General features: G+C 35.4%; 1 protein-coding gene and 1 long non-coding RNA gene across 2 annotated transcripts in view; both read left to right on the top strand.

Annotated features, from left to right (window-relative positions):
- Positions 1-16,558, top strand: part of LOC128184908 (uncharacterized) — a 37,865-nt gene extending 21,307 nt beyond the window's left edge. Inside the window, exons 26-45 of the mRNA XM_052854548.1 lie at positions 414-543; positions 790-983; positions 1,328-1,458; positions 1,773-1,981; positions 2,598-2,827; positions 3,227-3,416; positions 3,844-3,993; positions 4,379-4,508; positions 4,649-4,803; positions 5,332-5,411; positions 6,097-6,208; positions 6,821-6,972; positions 10,255-10,542; positions 10,992-11,107; positions 11,760-11,971; positions 12,410-12,643; positions 13,101-13,295; positions 13,894-14,055; positions 15,528-15,626; positions 16,194-16,558. Coding sequence (XP_052710508.1) covers positions 414-543; positions 790-983; positions 1,328-1,458; positions 1,773-1,981; positions 2,598-2,827; positions 3,227-3,416; positions 3,844-3,993; positions 4,379-4,508; positions 4,649-4,803; positions 5,332-5,411; positions 6,097-6,208; positions 6,821-6,972; positions 10,255-10,542; positions 10,992-11,107; positions 11,760-11,971; positions 12,410-12,643; positions 13,101-13,295; positions 13,894-14,055; positions 15,528-15,626; positions 16,194-16,249 — 3,225 coding nt within the window. The 3' untranslated portion in view covers positions 16,250-16,558. The remainder of the gene's footprint in view (positions 1-413; positions 544-789; positions 984-1,327; positions 1,459-1,772; positions 1,982-2,597; positions 2,828-3,226; positions 3,417-3,843; positions 3,994-4,378; positions 4,509-4,648; positions 4,804-5,331; positions 5,412-6,096; positions 6,209-6,820; positions 6,973-10,254; positions 10,543-10,991; positions 11,108-11,759; positions 11,972-12,409; positions 12,644-13,100; positions 13,296-13,893; positions 14,056-15,527; positions 15,627-16,193) is intronic.
- On the top strand, positions 7,588-9,561 carry LOC128184910 (uncharacterized). The gene is made up of 2 exons (XR_008243788.1): positions 7,588-9,020; positions 9,252-9,561. It is a non-coding gene; the product is annotated as an uncharacterized LOC128184910 (long non-coding RNA).
- Positions 16,559-18,009: the final 1,451 nt, after the last annotated feature.

Here is an 18,009-nt window from a genome sequence, read left to right as displayed (position 1 = left end):
AACATCATGGTTTGTCATTCTGATGTTTTGGTGAATGGTATTTTGATCTGTCCTAACACTTAAACTGTATGCAGATGTTTAAATTCATCCTAAATATCATATAAATAACTTTCTTTTTTCTTCAGCAAGCTCATGTGATGATATCACAAAATCCCTTTATCCTGACAGACAAGCTGATGTGTTATCAAACCAATAACACCTCCCTATTCTCTGACAGACACGTTTTTATATACATGTAGTGATATCACAACCAATAACACCTCCACTTTTTTTCTTAAAGACAAATTTTGTAGTGATATCAAAAATAATAGCGCTTTCATTTTTTCTGACTGACAAATTTTTGTAGTGATATCACAAACAATAACACCTCCCTTTTTTCTGACAGACAATAACACCTCCCTTTTTTCTGACAGACAAGTTTCCTGTACAAGTGGACCAGTAGCAGTGCTGATGTAGTGATATCCTCGGTGATGGAGCTTCCATTCGCTGTCATTAGGCGGGGCTCCCTAAGGGGAGGTTCTACTTATACAATTACTGTCACAGGTGAGAAATCGATGTTTATGAGACTTTTGTTCAAACTAGATGCAGGAGAAAAACAAATTGAAAACAAGACATCATTTCTGAAGTTTTAAAAAGTTGAAATTTCCTTCATAGAATTAAAATTCAAACATACATATAGGAAGCGCAGAATAAAGGTACAAAATAAGTTTCACCATAGTAAAGAAATTAGTTATTATTTTATCTTAATTAATTGCACTTACTTGATGTGTCTTTTACTATTTGTATCAGTGTTCAAGCTGAATGACGAGTCGGTGTCAGATGAAGTGTCCATGACCTTCACTACTCTGAGTCAGCCTTTGGAGGTCAAGGTCCCCAAATACATCCAGTCCCTCCCCACCGCGACAGTGATTCTTGATGCCTCCAGATCTTCAGACCCTGACAATTCTCCTGAAAACCCCAAGTTCTTCTGGGCTTGTGCTAAGGTAAATGAAATCAAAAAGGATACTGCCACTTTGTCAGCAGATGGTTTTCAAGGGCAAAGATTAAATCAAAGGGTTATTGATCAAACCTGTTTCCAAAGCATTGGCTTTCAGCAATTTTAGTACTTTGATTCTCTCCAACATTATGTAATGCTATGATTTACATGTGTATTAATTAATTCAGGCTATGTGGACTGTGGATATCAGCCTGGGTAGCTTAGTGGAAGAGCTCCTGACTAGAGTTGCAGGTGTCTTGGGTTCGATTCCCAATCCTACCTTATGTTTTAATTGTATTTATATGCCCATTCCTCCTTTCCTACTAAAGATGTACCTCTGCTTCATTGTAGGAGTCAGTACCAGGTGTGCCCTACTACATAAAGAAAGACGGGTCAGAGGTCATGTTGGAGGCCCTGGTACGACCCAGTGACCTGGTGACCCCTATCCTGACCATTCCTCCAGACATGCTCTCAGTTGGCAGGTAAATGCTTTCCTTCACAATGAAAGATCATTCTTAAATTAAAAAAATGGTACATTGCTCATCTAAAGATAGAGATCACTTTCATTGGGAAAATGCCAATAACTTATATCAGTCTTTTTATTATGAAAAGGTACATATTGAGTCCTGTAGGTACATGCCAATCTAACTGTAATTGTTTTATGAATTGCATAGACAGAAAGGTACACAATTCTAGTGTATAAAATAATAAGTAATTTTTCCAATTTGTTTTCATCAATTGATGTTGGAAGAAAATGCAGACAATCTCAATGATACATGTATTTGTTTCTTAAAAGATTTGTCTGGAATGTGACAATGATGAAAGGAAAGAGATCGAGTTCGTCCTCTGTCGTCATGGAGATCGTGGACAATCGAGCACCATTGGTCGTCATGGAAACAACAGACCTCACCATAAACTCAGGGGAGCCACTCAGACTCAGTAGTATCATTTCTACCTACAACAAAAAGCCGGTCAAAGTCTTCTGGGATTGTGCTCAAGTAGAAGGTACAAGTAATTCTATAAATGAAGGTTATATCATAATTATATGATGGTGATGAATTTAGCAGAATATTCAAAATGATGCTTTTACAAAAAGAGATTTTACTACAGACGACTTTTTGACAGGCAGCATATTTTACAGGATTGGAAGTTATGATGTTTTACAAGATATAACCATTTATAGACAGTAAATTTACAGGATGTTTAATATAAATGATGTTTTACAGGTTACAACCATTTACAGGGAGAAATTCATTGGTTGATATGATGTTAATAAAACATGGCATTTTACTGACACTAATACATGATGCAACTATTTACTGACTGTTATCATACATATAGATGATGTTTTACAGGTTACAACCATATACAGGCAGTAAATTTATTTGTTGATATGATGTCAATAATACCCCGGTACATGGCATTTTACTGACACTTATACATGATACAACTACTTACAGACTGTTTTACGGGATGTATTTAATATGTTTTACAGGATACAACCATTATTTTACAGATTGTAATTAAATAGGATGTGAATAAATTATGTTTAACATGATACATGTACAAATATATACCTATTTACAGTCATAGATTTACATCGTGTGTTGATATTTTACAGGATATGACTATGTGCCATTAGACAACTTCACCTCCCTCCCTCAGCGATTGGTAGAGGAGAGTGATGAGCCCCTCAGTAACTATGTCTTCTCCCTGTATCTCGACCAGGGACTGCCTGCTGGGGGAAGGTTTCTTCTACAGGTCACTGCCATTGCTGGAGAGAGCATGCTCAGTAGAACAGAGCAGGTCACGGTCACTGTGAACTCTCCTCCAATGATAGGAGAGGTCAAGGTCAGTTGTCAGGGATATCACAGTTTGTCAAAAGAGATGTTGTTTTTTTGTTTATGAAATAATGCCTGTCCATAATTCAGCATGTAACGTTCAAATTTGATTAACAAATCTACCGGTAAATAGAATTGTTGTTTTAATTTTTAAGTAATAGATTCTATGAATAATATGTAAAGAGATATATTCATTAAAAATAATTTAATATAAAAAAAATGCATTCATAATGTGTTGCAACCAAATTCATTTATTGCAAAATCAGAACTGATATCGGAATGTGAACAGAGAAATGAACTTAAAGCTGATAAGCTGTAAGCTTTTATGTAAAATAGTGAACATTATACTATAGTAAATAGATTTTAAGCATGTTTGGCAGGGTACATGTACTGTTTCATTTTATTGTAGATAACCCCACTGAATGGGTCAGCTCTGACAACCAAGTTTACTGTCCAGATGGGGGAGGGGTGGATAGACCCTGAGGGGGACAGGGTGGTGTTTTACGTCCACACAGAAAAAGTGGATGAGGGAAAAGTCCGCAGAATGAGTCCGCGGCCCCTGACTGACATTGTCTCCTACGACATGATGCTGGAAACAGGTGAGGTTATGATACAAAATATATTATTATACTTTTATGTTAAAAACTGAAATCTGATTGGTTTAAACACAGTTAATAATCTGTTCTATAACCCTCAGCGTTAGCACTCTCTTGGCAACGGGTAACACAACGAAGTGTTACATGCATGTAAATTATGTGCGTACGGTTTGCCGTAGAATATACATTATTTCTATAAAAGCAGTAAACTTTTCTCTAATACCTTGTCCAACTCTGCTTTGCATCGGTTGGCAATGGTTTTCTTAAGGTGTCAATTTTAACTGTTACCCTCCCAATGAATTACAGCATTAATTTTATATAGTGCGCTTATGATATTCGTTTTACTGGCACTGTACTTAATATATGCCTGTAGTTATTTTGCAAATAACCTTTCTTAGTTATTCTAAGAAATCAAATCCTTTTTTTTCAGGAGAGTTTAAGGTCCACATCGAGGCCTGTGACTTGCAGCAGGCCTGTGTAGTTCACACTGCTCCCGACATAATTCTTGTCAGTGAGAAACAGATGACAGAGGCGGAGCTTAATACAGCTGTCAGTGATGTCGCGATGCTACTCAAAACGGGTAAACTTCAAAGAACCATTATTTTATGTCTCGTCTGGGATTTTATTGTACAATGTAGCTGGCTCTGAGTCAAAAATTCAGAAAAATGTTGTGCCAATAATATTACATGAATTTTTAGAAATGTAATATTACTCTAGCTATTATTTAGATAGAAAAGGTACAAAGACTGAATGATTTATTCAATACCAATTGTCAATCACCTGTTACTTTAATATTTCCTCAAAATGTACAGGCAATATTTCCAAGCTCATATTTTATCAATGAATCGCTATTTCATTCAGCCATGAAATAGTCATGTACTTGCTAGCAGTTACTGAATAAAGAATTTATAATTCAAAACTCTATTTTGTTTCTTAATGATAGCTTCTCATGACTGAATTTGTAGATATGGATCAAGCGGTAGGAATGGCAATGTCCTTGACCTCATTAATGGAGGAGCCAGGCAATAGTTCCCAGGCGTTGGGAGGAGTGATGAATGATGTCGCCTACAGCCTTTTGTCTTCATCCTCTGCTCAGTAAGTTACCTACAGCATTCTGTCTTTGCCTCCACTCGGTACTGAGAAAGTGGTTATTTACGCTGCTGGTAAAGCACACGTTTTCTAGGGTCAAACATTGGTACCGTTATCCGGTGAATATAATACGCACTTTTTTCCAGATTTGCCCCAGAGGAGGCAGTGACTGTGATAGACACTGCTAACACTATACTGCGACCCATGGCTGAGGGAGGCATGCTGACCCCGAGGGTCAGAGAGGAAGGTCTCACCAAGGCCAATCAGCTGGCAGCTACCACCCGGCCTCAGTCCCAGCAAGGTAACGTTAAAGTGTCTCAGGGCATGCATGGTTTGGATTACTGTTATATAACTATCTTAAGTTTTTTGCGATGATATGATTTTGCTAATTTATCAGTGATCAAATAGTTTGCAGAAACTTATTTTCGTGACCTAGATCTTTTTACTTTCATTTACTAAAAGGATATAACAAGAGACAGTAAAAGACTGGTTTGCAGCAAAATATATTTGCAACCTCAGGGTTCTAATGAACTTTCTGGAATTTATTAAGATGCAATTAAAAAAAGTTGGTTTAAAGAAGTTTGCCTTTGTGGAGTAAAATTTATAACCTTATAAGCAAGAGCAGGGTACTGAAACTATTATTTTTGCTGACTTTTTCTTTACTGACCATTAGTAAGCTGGTTTCAGCAACTTTTTTCCTGACCCAGCCTATTGTATCTATATGTACGTAGTCTTAAACAAATACAAGAGACATAGCAAGACTGGTTTGTGATGAGAAATACCCGTATATCAAGGTCTTTACTTAGCTTTTGTTTTTTAATTTGATCAGGTGGACAAAGAAAGAGAAGAGCAGTTGATCCCAATACACTGACCACTGTGACAGTTGTACAGCCAATGTCCAAATCTACGGTAATTTGACTCTCAATGGCCTGAAATGTCTTAGCTTTTCTTGGCCTGCTCTTAACTTTAGAATTCGAAGTTATTGGCTGAATTATAGCTTTTAGTTTCTTTCATCATAATCTATTGGTGAGATTTGGCTTAGGGAGAACTTATGAGCATATGAAAAGGCCAATTTACTTGCATTGGCCAACAATTTTGTATGCAATCAAGATTTTATATCCTTCTTTTAAAATCATATAAAGCATTACAACAGATATCTTGTAGCAGTGAAAATTTATTTGTTAATTATATAAAATTAAGTTTTAGCTAGTGTATCTTTTTGAAGTACAAATTATTTTTTTCACTGGCAAATACCATACTTAGAGTTATTTTTGTGATGACACACCTTAAAAATACAATGCACAGAATTTATGTCTTCTATTGAATGCTAGCTATCATGATAAACTTTTCAATCATGAAAAATACATCCATGAAAAATAAAACTAATTTAAAAATGGTTTCTCCATTTTCACACAGTTTGTGAGATGCAAAAAACCCCAGATACATCTTTTTAATATGATATCAGACTTGTCAGGAATTAATATTTTCCAGATGGTTGCACATGTTCAGCCGAAATTTAGTCATATTTTTTTGCCAATAATAATCTGTTCAACACTTTTTCACCTCTTGGTTGAATTTTAACTTGGTCTTTCAGGCAGAGACCATCTTAACTAGTTACTCATTGTTACACATGGGTAAGACAGAGGACCAGATTACCACCACCCAGGCTACAGACTTCCTGACCGCACTGGACAGTATCAAGATTGGTAGGTACTGCTCTCTCTTCTCCCTCCTGCTCTCTCTCTCTCTCTCCATATTTTACAGTAAAATTAGTTTTTAGATCACATTTCTTATGTAAGTTACTTCTGCAAAGGTGAAAAACATACACCCATTTCGGATAAAAACCCATTTGTTTTCAAGGCAATGTTGGTAGGTCAAAAGTTGCAGCCATATATAGTTTTATTGAAAAAGGGAATAGCTAAATTTTTCAATCTAAAGTAAAAGGAGGAAATCGTAAATTAAAACAAATATCCACCTGCAATACAAGATTTTGAGATTTTATGCCTTAGTCTAAGGCTTAGAAACTAAAGATGTTCTATTATGTTGTGGAAAACTTCTTTTCATCAGGTTTCCAATTGAAAATGGAAATAAGACCCTCTTGTCAATGCATACATTATCATTGAACTGCAAACAATTTTTTTTAGAAGAGCACATTAGATTTGTGGGTGGGAAACTCCACATCGTTTGATTCTTTTGGTGTGGAAAGGGAGAATTTTAATCAATACCACCAAACTTTAAAGGCTTCAGAAGCTGTTCAAAATTGTTGAAACTTGGCAATGTCAACTAAATCAGATGATTTCAATCTTTTGTTTATATAGGACTCTGTGCTGGCATAACTTATGCAGAGGATGCAATGGTAGTCGACAGTGCTATGACCACACTGAGAATTCAAAAGAAGAGGACGGATGACTTGGCAGGGGAGTTAGTACCGGTCACATGCCTCAACTGTACCGCCAACCAGACTGCTCTTGTAAGTGATGTACTTTCATGGATAACAAGAAAGGATGGGGAAAGGAGTTGGTCTTTGCATTGTTAAGGCCTAGCCATGTGTGCATTTTGATATGATAAGGAGACCATGCAATTGAATGATTGCATTGTTAATTGGTCTTTGCATTGTTAAGGCCTAGACATGTGTGCATTTTAATATGATAAGGAGACCATTCAATTGAATGATTGCATTGTTAATTGGTCTTTGCATTGTTAAGGCCTAGACATGTGTGCATTTTGTTATGATAAGGAGACCATGCAATTGAATGATTGCATAGCTAACGGTTTTCCCCTTTCTAAAGTTTTCCATACTGCGGATTCATCAGGGTTCAATGTGGTTTCATCAATATTTGTTGGTTTTATGAAATGTAGCACTTGCCAACAAATTTACATTTTACTTATATCTTTCAGAACTCTGCATAAGCATCACTATGCATATCAAATTATTAAAAGCTACTTTTTTAACTGAATGAAGTAATTTGCCCACAAAACAGTAACCATTTTATAATAGACCTTGAAGCGCTGGTCCTCCTGAAGCAACCAGCTTTCAGTATCAAACCCACACTTACGACTAAGTGCTCCATTCCCAGATAGCATGACTACGTTGGGCCAACGTTGGTAATTGGTTGTACCGTTGGTCGATGGTTGGCGTTGGGCACACATTGTTGGCCCAACGTTGGGCCAACATTATTACACATCTTTCATAGCACATTGATTGCTTTGTTGGCATGACAACGTCGGGCCAACGTTGGGCCAACATAAGTAAAACATGTGATCTCTATTTGTTGGTAATGCACAGTTGGCCCAACGTTGGGCCAACATCTTACAATGCCATGAATTTCGACTAAGTGTTTGTTGGTGTAACAATGTTGAGCCAACGTTGGGCCAACATAAATAAAACATATGATCTATATTTGTTGGTAATGCGCAGTTGGCCCAACGTTGGGCCAACATAATAACATGCCATGAATTTCGACTTAGTGTTTGTTGGTGTAACAATGTTGAACCAACGTTGGGCCAACAAAAGTAAAACATATGATCTATATTTGTTGGTGATGCGCAGTTGGCCGAACGTTGGGCCAACATCTTAACATGCCATGAATTCTAACTAAGTGTTTGTTGGCGTAACATTGTTGGGCCATGGGTGGGCCAACGTAGGTAAAACATGTAATCTCATTTAATTGTTGGAAATGGGCAGTTGGGCCAACTTTGGGTCATTATTTTTACATGCTACGAATTATGACAGAGTTAAAAGAAACAAACAGATAACATAAATACAACCACAAAAATTTAAGGTATAGGTGAGTAAATAATGTGATTTGCTCTGTTAATTTTGATTGCAATTATAAGGAATTTATAGTGTCTTAATTATGTTTTAACACATGAACATGTTAATTAAAAAGTTTGTATGTATAACTAGTTGAGTTTAATCTATTTTTCTTACTTTGGAATACATAACATCATCATGATAAATTGTATGCATATCGATCTCAGTAATTTGGGTTGAAAAATAGTTAATATATGTTATTAATATAAAAAGTTTTAAACTGTCAAACGTTGGCCCAACGTTGGTTCGTTGTTAGATTTTAAACCCGACAATGAATTTTTTATTTTTTGAGAAATTTAGTGGAGCATTGTAAATTGTATTGGGCTTAATTATTTAAAACTGTTGAGTCATAGATGTTGGCCATTGTTGCTCTGTTGAGGGATGTTTATTGTTTATATAAATCTGATGAGCTGTATGTACACGTGTAGCTGGAGCGCCTATTGCATAACGAATCTTAAAGTGTCGAAATTAAGAGGCAGACGGAGCTCCTTTACTGCCCAAGTATCTAGGTCAGTGCTACTCACAGCATGGGACTGGCCAGTTTCCTTGGAGATCGGTCATCTGATATAACCAGGATGGTCAAAACTGCCACGTTTTATTTTGAATATATTGCAACCGTTGTGCGTGTACACCTATAGTAAATAGTGTTTTTTCTACTCTATGAATTATACATAAGAAGATTGGGGATATATATGCTACAAAAAGTAAGTACATGATAATTTATTATATTAACTTATGCAAGTAATAGTTTTCTTTCAAGAAATCGAATGCTTGTGCAATGTTTCTTTATATTATATAATGTTTGAATTGTCAATGAGTTAAATTAAAAAAATATAGAAGCATTCATAATCATATTATACATTCCTTTACAGTATAACAGATAACGTTAATTCATATTGCACAATAAAAATAACAACTAAAATTTACATTTTCAGCCGCAGTAAGAAAAAAACCAGACTGTGTGCCTCTGCAACAGATGTAGAGATAGGGAAGGACGGGTTCCGTTTTTCAAAGACCGTGAAGGTGAAGGGAAAAAAGGGAAGAAAGAAAAAAAAGCAAGGAGGTAACCCAAGCCACTGAACATGCTGAAGCCAGTGACCCGGACAGTGATCAGACCCTACAGTTCGATTGTTACTAAGGAATTTACATAGACAAAGAAATATGCTAGCGATTCTTTTTAATTCTAAAAAGTGTTTAAATGTATTGTAAATTTTTACTAAGAAAAAATAAAATCTGTATACTATGTTTTCGTTGCATAGAATATTTGAACTCCTGCGTCTTAATAGCCAAACAGCAAACAGGAATTAATTGAACAAGAGTGTTGAATTTAAATTGGGATTACATTGAATAAGTGCCGACATGCTACGTTTAGCCATTGAAAGTTTGATCGTTGTCACTACGTTAGCCCTCACCTGTTTACTAGGATGGACCAACGTTGACAGAGGACGTTGGGCCAATGTTATTTTCCTCGTAATCTTTACGTTGGGCCAACGTTGACCCTCAGTTGTTCATTAAGTTGGACCAATGTTGGCAGGCTACGTTGGGCCAATGTAATTTTGCTCATCGGCCCTACGTTGGTCCAACATGTTGGACCAACGTAGGCCCAACATGTTGGTCGAACATAGGGCCGATGAGCAAAATTACGTTGGCCCAACGTAGTCTGCCAACGTTGGTACAACGTAATGAACAACTAAGGGCCAACGTTGGCCCAACGTAGTCATGCTATCTGGGTTACGCGTTTTATGGTTGATGCATTTCTTAATAATATTAAATGAGAACCATTTCTCACCAATGCATTATGTCAATTTATCATATAGAATGTTATGTGTTGATAGTACACTAGCGAGAAATGTTACTTGGCGAGAATTAGTCTTAGGCCAGCTAGTACATGCATAATAATAAGTGACTTTACAATAATGTCAATGTACATTCACACAGGTTCTGTACGGAGAAGAAGTCGCCGACAGGTATCACCACTGGAACTGTTCCACGGAACTACAGTGTTACGGAGCATGTTTCACTTCGTCGCAGATGTCTGTCGACATGGTGACGGCCACGTCGCCACACCGATTCTCCTTCGACATGGTCAGGAGGAGTGACCTGATCGCCTTGCAGCTGGTCAACCCGTCGACGTACGACCTGATGACACCCGACACACTCACAACACCTGTAACCATACAGGTGCCCATCAGGGGGGAATACAATGACAGTGCTCACAGTCTACAGGTAAGTACTGGGTAAAAAAACATGTTTCACCAGCCCATTCTTTCAACCCTTTTTTGGGGGTGTCACCAAACCACCATGTCATTATTCCCCCCCCCCCCCCCAAAATTAATGACTCTACTGGCTCTTCAAGGGATGTGATTTTTTTCCTGAGGAAATGTAGATTTTTAACAGATATGAAAGTCAAACTGGTCATTCTTGAGATCAATGCAGACCCGAAACTGCTTTGATTTCCACCTTTTTTCTTCCTCTGCCAATCATATCCCTGTCTATTTAATCAGAATGTTAATATAAGCCATATCTCTTGACACAACAACTTGATTCCATGGGAATTTGTTTTTCACAAACATGATTTGAACAAATTAAAATGGGGAGAAAAAAACCTCTGTATGCATTATTTCCTATCTATAGTATTGAGTCTTTCTTATTAGTGGTATATTTTTTGCTTACAGTGCAACATTTGGACAGGGACAAACTGGACCATTGATGGATGTGCGAGTTCCATCCCAGAATTCCTCCCCGGTGGACTTCATATGAACTGTTCCTGTAATAAGTTGGGAATTTTTGGGTTGGTAATAGTTTTAAAGTTTTGTAATCAAAAATTGAATCTTGTAACTTAAATTTTTTTTGATAGAGTGAAAAAGACATTCTGGTAACATATATGTAACATACTGGTAACATATATGTAACTTACTGGTAACATATATGTAACTTACTGGTATTACTGAATGAGATTAACACTTGTGTATTGTTTTTTTTAGTGAAAGTTAATTATTACACTTTTGCAACTGCATAGCTTTGGAAATTTTCTAAATGCTAGTATGATTCATTAAGCTGGAAGCATGTTTAATTAGCACCTTTTGAGATGTACATTAACCTTTTGTTTATTCATGATCATTAAAATACACACTTACACATTACTCATAATTTTTTAGCTTGTCTCTAAATGCACTAAAATCAAAATGTAATTATAAAACAAGATTACCTTAAATTTTGGGAATGCTAATTTTTTTGGCATGTTTGGTCTCTATGAAAATTAAACATCACTGCATAAAATTTAAACTTTAGATACTATTTTATTAGTAGATCACTCACTCAAATTTATTAAACTTTGTATATTATTTTATCAGTAGATCACTCACTCAGTCAATCAATCAATTGATCATCAATTATTCGTCATTGAAAAATTTTAACGAGAACGAGAATCAATTTTTTTCCAGTGTGTTTGAAGGCCCTGTAACTATAGAAACAACAACAGCAATGGCAGATACAACAACAAGAGGAGAGACAACAGTGACAACAGAAATGACAACAATGCCAGCAACAACCAACAACAATGCGTGGGATTTCTCTACCTTTACGGTAGCGAGAGTAATAAATGAGGAAGTGACAGCATTAGTATCGAACGCTGTCATAATGTCTACCACAACAAGTAAGGCATCAGAGTTTAAAAAAACATGTTAATGAATTCATGTCTGTGTGTTTGAACAATAACTCTTTACGATACTTTGACAATACATGTATCTTTTTGTATCTTTATGTTCACTAAATTCAGTGGTACATGTTAAAGTGTTACAGTTAAATTCGGTTACAGCGAAGTCCTAGGGACCAATGGATTGGATAAATTACTTAACTTACGTAATTCATTATACCCTTATAACGAATTTTTAATTATAAGTATTCCAATTTGCTATATACATGTTTTCTTCCACCAGACCACAACTTTTGTTAATTGAGGGTTAAAATGAAAATACCTTCTTTTGATACCTATAGTAATCGGAAATGTAAATTGAAGAGTTTACAGGATGATGAAATCCAAGATATTTTTAATCATTGGTATCATAGACGTTTTTTTTATTAAATTCTCCAGGCATGAGCACAGTTGACGATACCACAACACCGATTAATTCAGTTCACGTGCCGGCCTATGCCGGGAAGGTGTACATTCTGTTCGCTCTCCACGACAACTTTGCCAGCATCGTGGCCGGCCAGGAGAACAGTTTCCGTCTACACATCATGCAGATCCTGACCTCTTACCTCAAAATCCCCGCCTCTAGAATAACGAACCTGCGCGTGGAGGAAGTGAAAAACGATGACGACGACGGTAATTAAATAAACAATAAAACTAATGCTGGTTGGCAGAATCCTTTTTATGCAAATCTGAAAAGTGTTTTACAGCATTCAGAATTTTAGTTTGTACCACATTTATTCCTGCCCGGTTTTAGATGTTTTTGAAAGTTTTCATTGGTAATTTAATTCTCTCTATAGAGATACAATATACCGGTAATTAGATTTTAATTATGGCTAAATTTTGTGGTACATGTAACATCTAAAACACAAAAACTCAAGATCATTTTAATCTTATAGTCATTAATCAGAACTCAAAAATTACATCTAATGATATGCTAGAATTAAATGTAAACAATCACTGTGTTTTAAGTACTTGCAACAGTTTCAGAGAGAACTGCAGTATATTAAATCAGCGATAGCTACATTCTTTCTGCTAGAATGACTAATGTTTCTATTGTAATCAATATATAGGAATTTCCTCTGTGTTTCAGCTGGAAGCATAACCATCAAGTTTGAGGTGTTCTCCAGAGCTCTGGACTCGGAGCCCACCATGGGAGAGATCATCTTCCAGCTGAGGGAAGCCATCACCACGGGGTCACTGGTGGTGACCTCCACCACTGGACAACGATTGGTTGTTGATACCAACTCATTTGCATGGTCAACATCTGAACTTCAAACCGAAATTGGTTTGTTTTATTAATGTGAAATTAATTCTGATAATGTGGTTATTAAGTTTGATTACTAGATAAATTATGTGAACAACTGCCGATTCAAACTCTACCGATTTCATTGGTGCAGTGAAGTGCTAAAAATGCACAAATATTCAAAGAAAGAAACCTCAAGTGTAACCTCAACCTCAAGTGTACCCCCCAAGTTGATTTCTGGTATTAAAAAAAAAAATACATATACTGAATACAGGGTTATTTTTGCCCTGTGTTTCTTTTCACCCTTCAATACTCGCAAACAGTTTTGCCTTGTATTGATTTGCCCAGAAACAGATATATGTTAAAGAAAGATATTTTGAGACATTTGAATTTGCCGAGTCTTAAATTCACTCGCTGACAACAAGGGCGAAATGGGCAAAAATAAAACAGGGGCAAATATTTCCCAGTATACAGTACATCGATCTGACTGTTAGATCAAGTAAATGTTTCTTCATTGCATATTGTAGGCAATGGGACAAACTACTTTTTGTTTATCATCGGACAGTGTATTTTAATCAGATTGATTAATTCCCACATATTTGACTGTTTGAATAAGTTTGTTCTCCAACATGTTTTTTAGGCAACGGAGCTAACTACACCATGTTCATTGTGTCGGGGGCGGTAGGTGCCTTCGTCCTGATCATCATCATGACAGGAATATTTATCTATCTGATCAAAACCAAGGCCAACAAGGCTCAGCAGGTCACTCAGTCCCCCACCCCTTATGGACCCAACATGCAAGGTAATCACAAACCACAGTCCTCTTTATAGACCCAGCATGCAAGGTAATAAACTGTATGAATTTGTAGGTCCTCCATCACCTTTAATCCAGAATGCAAGGTAACTCACCGAGTGTGCAACTTTGTAGGTCCCTCACCTGTTCAAACTGAACAATCAAGGTAACACCTGTATAGTATAGTGGTTTGTAGGTCTCCCACCCCCTTTGACCCAATATGCAAAGTATTGTGGAATCATTTAATGTCATGGGGGGCCAGTTTTCGTGGATTGTCAGTATTTTGCTTATTTGTGAGGAATCCGATGTAATTTCATGGATGCGTTAGTTTCAGTATGAATACTTAATCTATTATCATTAGTTTTTGTCAAGGATGTAAACTTGTTGGCGAGGGCTACCCACGAATTCCACGAAAATTGAGCCACCATGAATTCTAATGATTCCACAGTAACTCACAGTGCAGGTTTGTAGGTCCCCCACTTCCTCAACTGAACATGCAATGCAACACACTGTATTAGTTTGTAGGTCACCCAACAGTCCCAGAATGCAACACAATAAACTGTGTTAGATTTTAGATACCCCTACCTTTATGGACCTAATGTGCAAGGTTTTTATTTTAGCTTACCTGAGCCAATGCTTAAGTGAACTTTCCTGATCAAAATTTCTGTTGTATGTAGTTGTCCTTGTTGTAAACTTTTCATATTTTTATCTTCTTCTCAAAAATCACAGGGCCATTTTCAGCCAAACTTGACCCAAAAGGGGGTTCAAGTTTGCTTAAATAAAGGGCTGCGCCCTTGTTAAAGTGGAGGTAATTTTGAATTATTAAAAATTTATTAGTATTTTCAAAAATCTTCTCCTCAAAAACCATTTGGCCAGAAAATCTGAAACTTGTGTGGAAGCATCCTCAGGTGGTGTAGATTCAAGTGTGTTCAACTCATGATCCCTGGGTGTCAAATGTTAGGAATATATAGAGAAAATTATTTAAAAATATTCTTCTCAAAATCCATATCGCCTCAAAAGCTGAAACTTGTGTGGAAGCATCCTCAGGTAGTGTACCAGTAGATTTTAAAAGTTGTTCAAATCATGATCCTCAGGGGTAGGATGGGGCCACAAGAGGGTGGAGGTTGAATTTTTACATAGGAATATGAAGAGAAAAATCTTTTAAAATCTTCTTAAAAACAATTTGGCCAGAAAAGATGTCACTTGTAGGAAGCATCATATGTTGGAAAAAATTTAAACATCTTTTGAAATTAAGATATACTCTGCTTAGTTGTCTAGTAGATATTTTGTATTTGATACTCGAAAGATGGTCTGAAGTTTTTGTTGGCAATAATTGCTCAGGTGAGCGATGTGGCCACAGGGCCTCTTGTTTCCATTATGATTTAATTTTAGATAATTGTCATTTTGTGTGTTTTTTTCCAAATTAAATTTCACTCTGTCATTTATTTTTATTGACATATTTTTAATGCATTGTGATTTAGGAGTGGATGTTCCCAGACCTATGGTTGGGAAAAACAATGTCTCTGGAAATTGGATGGAAAATGAAACGACAGAAATTTCCAGCAGTGTTTCAGATGCAGGTCAGTTTGATGGAAACTGGTTATTATATAGTAAATGGCGGCATGTTAATATTTATCGCTAGCAGAGTTTGATGTGACTCTTTTAATGGATTATACTAAAAGGATATCGACAAAACCTATCTTTAGAGTATTTATTTTTTTTGGCTCTGTCAGTATTTCAAATGCAAATTCACTTTTAAAAAAATTCTGCAAACAGAATATCATACAGTAATTTCTTATTTCTGAGCATTGGCAAAGCAATGGAGAATTCTGGGGTTTGTTAAAAAAAAAAACCATATAGTTATCATCCTGATTACTATCTGCAGGTCTGTATCTCTACAGAAAAATTTCAGTTGACATGCCGTAGATTCAATAGATTGTAAATGAGAATTTTCCCATATAGCTTAGTACCAGACCTGCAGCTACATTCCTCTAATTACTTCTCTTGTTCTTTCTCATTATAAACATTTTTCAAATTACTAAATAAAATGAACCTTAATTAAAATGAGACAAATTTGATAATCATTTTAAATTTTTTTTTTTAAATTTATTTAATTACTAAATGAACCTCAATTAATCTGATTTCAGATGCATACAAGAGTTATTCAGCAAAGGCTGTGTCCAGACTTCCCCCAATACAATGAAAGAGAGGATATTGTTTCACGGATGATGAGATGTGTCTAATGTCTATAGATATATTCAACAGTCTTATCCAAACTTGTAGGGATGGATTTTTTTTATAGTGAATAGAATTTTTTTTTCGAAAAGAGTTGTTTTTACGAATTGATCTGTTTTAAGTTTGTTTAAAAAAAATTATGACTTTTTCAAAAAAACTGTTGAATTTCAAAAACATTTTTGAAATTAAGTTTTAAATCAGTACATGTTAACGATTAATACAGATAATGATTTAATTTTATTTGTATAATTTGTTATCATAAATAAATAAGTAATGTGTTTCAATCTTGTTATTATTTAATGCATATGATTTCTTTGGGTTGTTTTTAATTTATCTTTGAGACTCACTTGCCGCAGCAGAATATTTTGAGGGATAAAATATTTTAGTGGCACAAATACAATTACAATATATGCAAAAGCAGAAGTATTATTATTGTTATTATCACACATCAGTGTAAAAGAAACAGCGCCAAATAATTAAATTAAAGCTACATGTCATCATTTTTAGCCGGGCTCTGCTGAAAGCAGAGTCCTGGCTCTAGGCAGGCAAATTGCCAATGTTACTATAAATAGCAAAGTAAACAAAAAACCAAACAGCGTCAAAGTAAAAGCTTCCGCTATACTAAATAGTTACACAGAGAGCCAAGTTTTGTCAAAAAAGTTGGCATTTTGTTTTATTTTTTTTTATTTTCAAGAGAATTGTCTATCTTTTTTAGTTATCAATAACGTGTTTTAAAAACAAGACTATGCATTTTGGACACATACAATGCGCATGAATTGTCAAGAACTACTTTACTGTGCATTGAAGAAATGGGGATTGTATATATAACGCTTCTTGCAAAATTCAAAGCAGCAACTGTTAATCTTTTTTCTACTAGAGAGGCATATTTTTTGAAAATAAAAAACAACTTTTGTTCATGTTATTTAAACCTATAAGCTATAATAGTATAATGTACAATACACATTTAACACTACAAAAAGTCGACATTGATGTGATGGCGCATGTTAAAAAAAATAGGTTAAGCTGAAAGTATTTGCAGAAAAATCATTCATTGATAATGCATATTAGGGTTATCAAAGCTGTATTTCCTATTATATGTATACATAAATGAATTAAATACAAATGCATGTTCATGTTTGTACATATACATGTATTAGGCTATATGCAAGTATTCATAATTAAAGTTAATAGTGTTCATAGGTAATGGCCTTTAAAAAATATTATTTACCATGAATATGTCTTAACACGCATAAAAGATTAATTATACTTTGGGAAAATATAGGAAAGTCAAACTGTCTACATGCATTCATTTATGTTTAAATAATTTCCTTCCACAGGTTACCATCAGACTCAGATGAAAATATGGATCATCTCAATCATCTGAATAAAAAATATTGCATTGTGAAGAGTTACCCATAGTTTGTTTGAGAATAATACCATACTTTGTCCTATTTATGTTATGATATTTATATCTTTATACATATCATATTGGTAATGTTCTCAGAATTGTAAGTTCAGAGACAAGAGAAATAAACCAATCACAAGCTGTGATAGATCATAACCACATCAAACTTTGAGAGGATCTGGATTATCCCGGCAAGATTAAAAGAATAAGAGATAATATATTTGATCAGAATGACAAAGTGTTGAATAAGTCTAATGAGTGCTCTTTGGAGGTTGATGATGTAATATCTGAAATTTTTAAAATCTTTTTTGATCCAATGTGTC

Source organism: Crassostrea angulata, chromosome 5 (genome assembly GCF_025612915.1).
Source record: "Crassostrea angulata isolate pt1a10 chromosome 5, ASM2561291v2, whole genome shotgun sequence".
In the NCBI taxonomy this organism is placed as follows: domain Eukaryota; kingdom Metazoa; phylum Mollusca; class Bivalvia; order Ostreida; family Ostreidae; genus Magallana; species Magallana angulata.
Note: the sequence above shows the minus strand (reverse complement) of the source record. Positions and strands in the feature narration are given on the sequence as shown.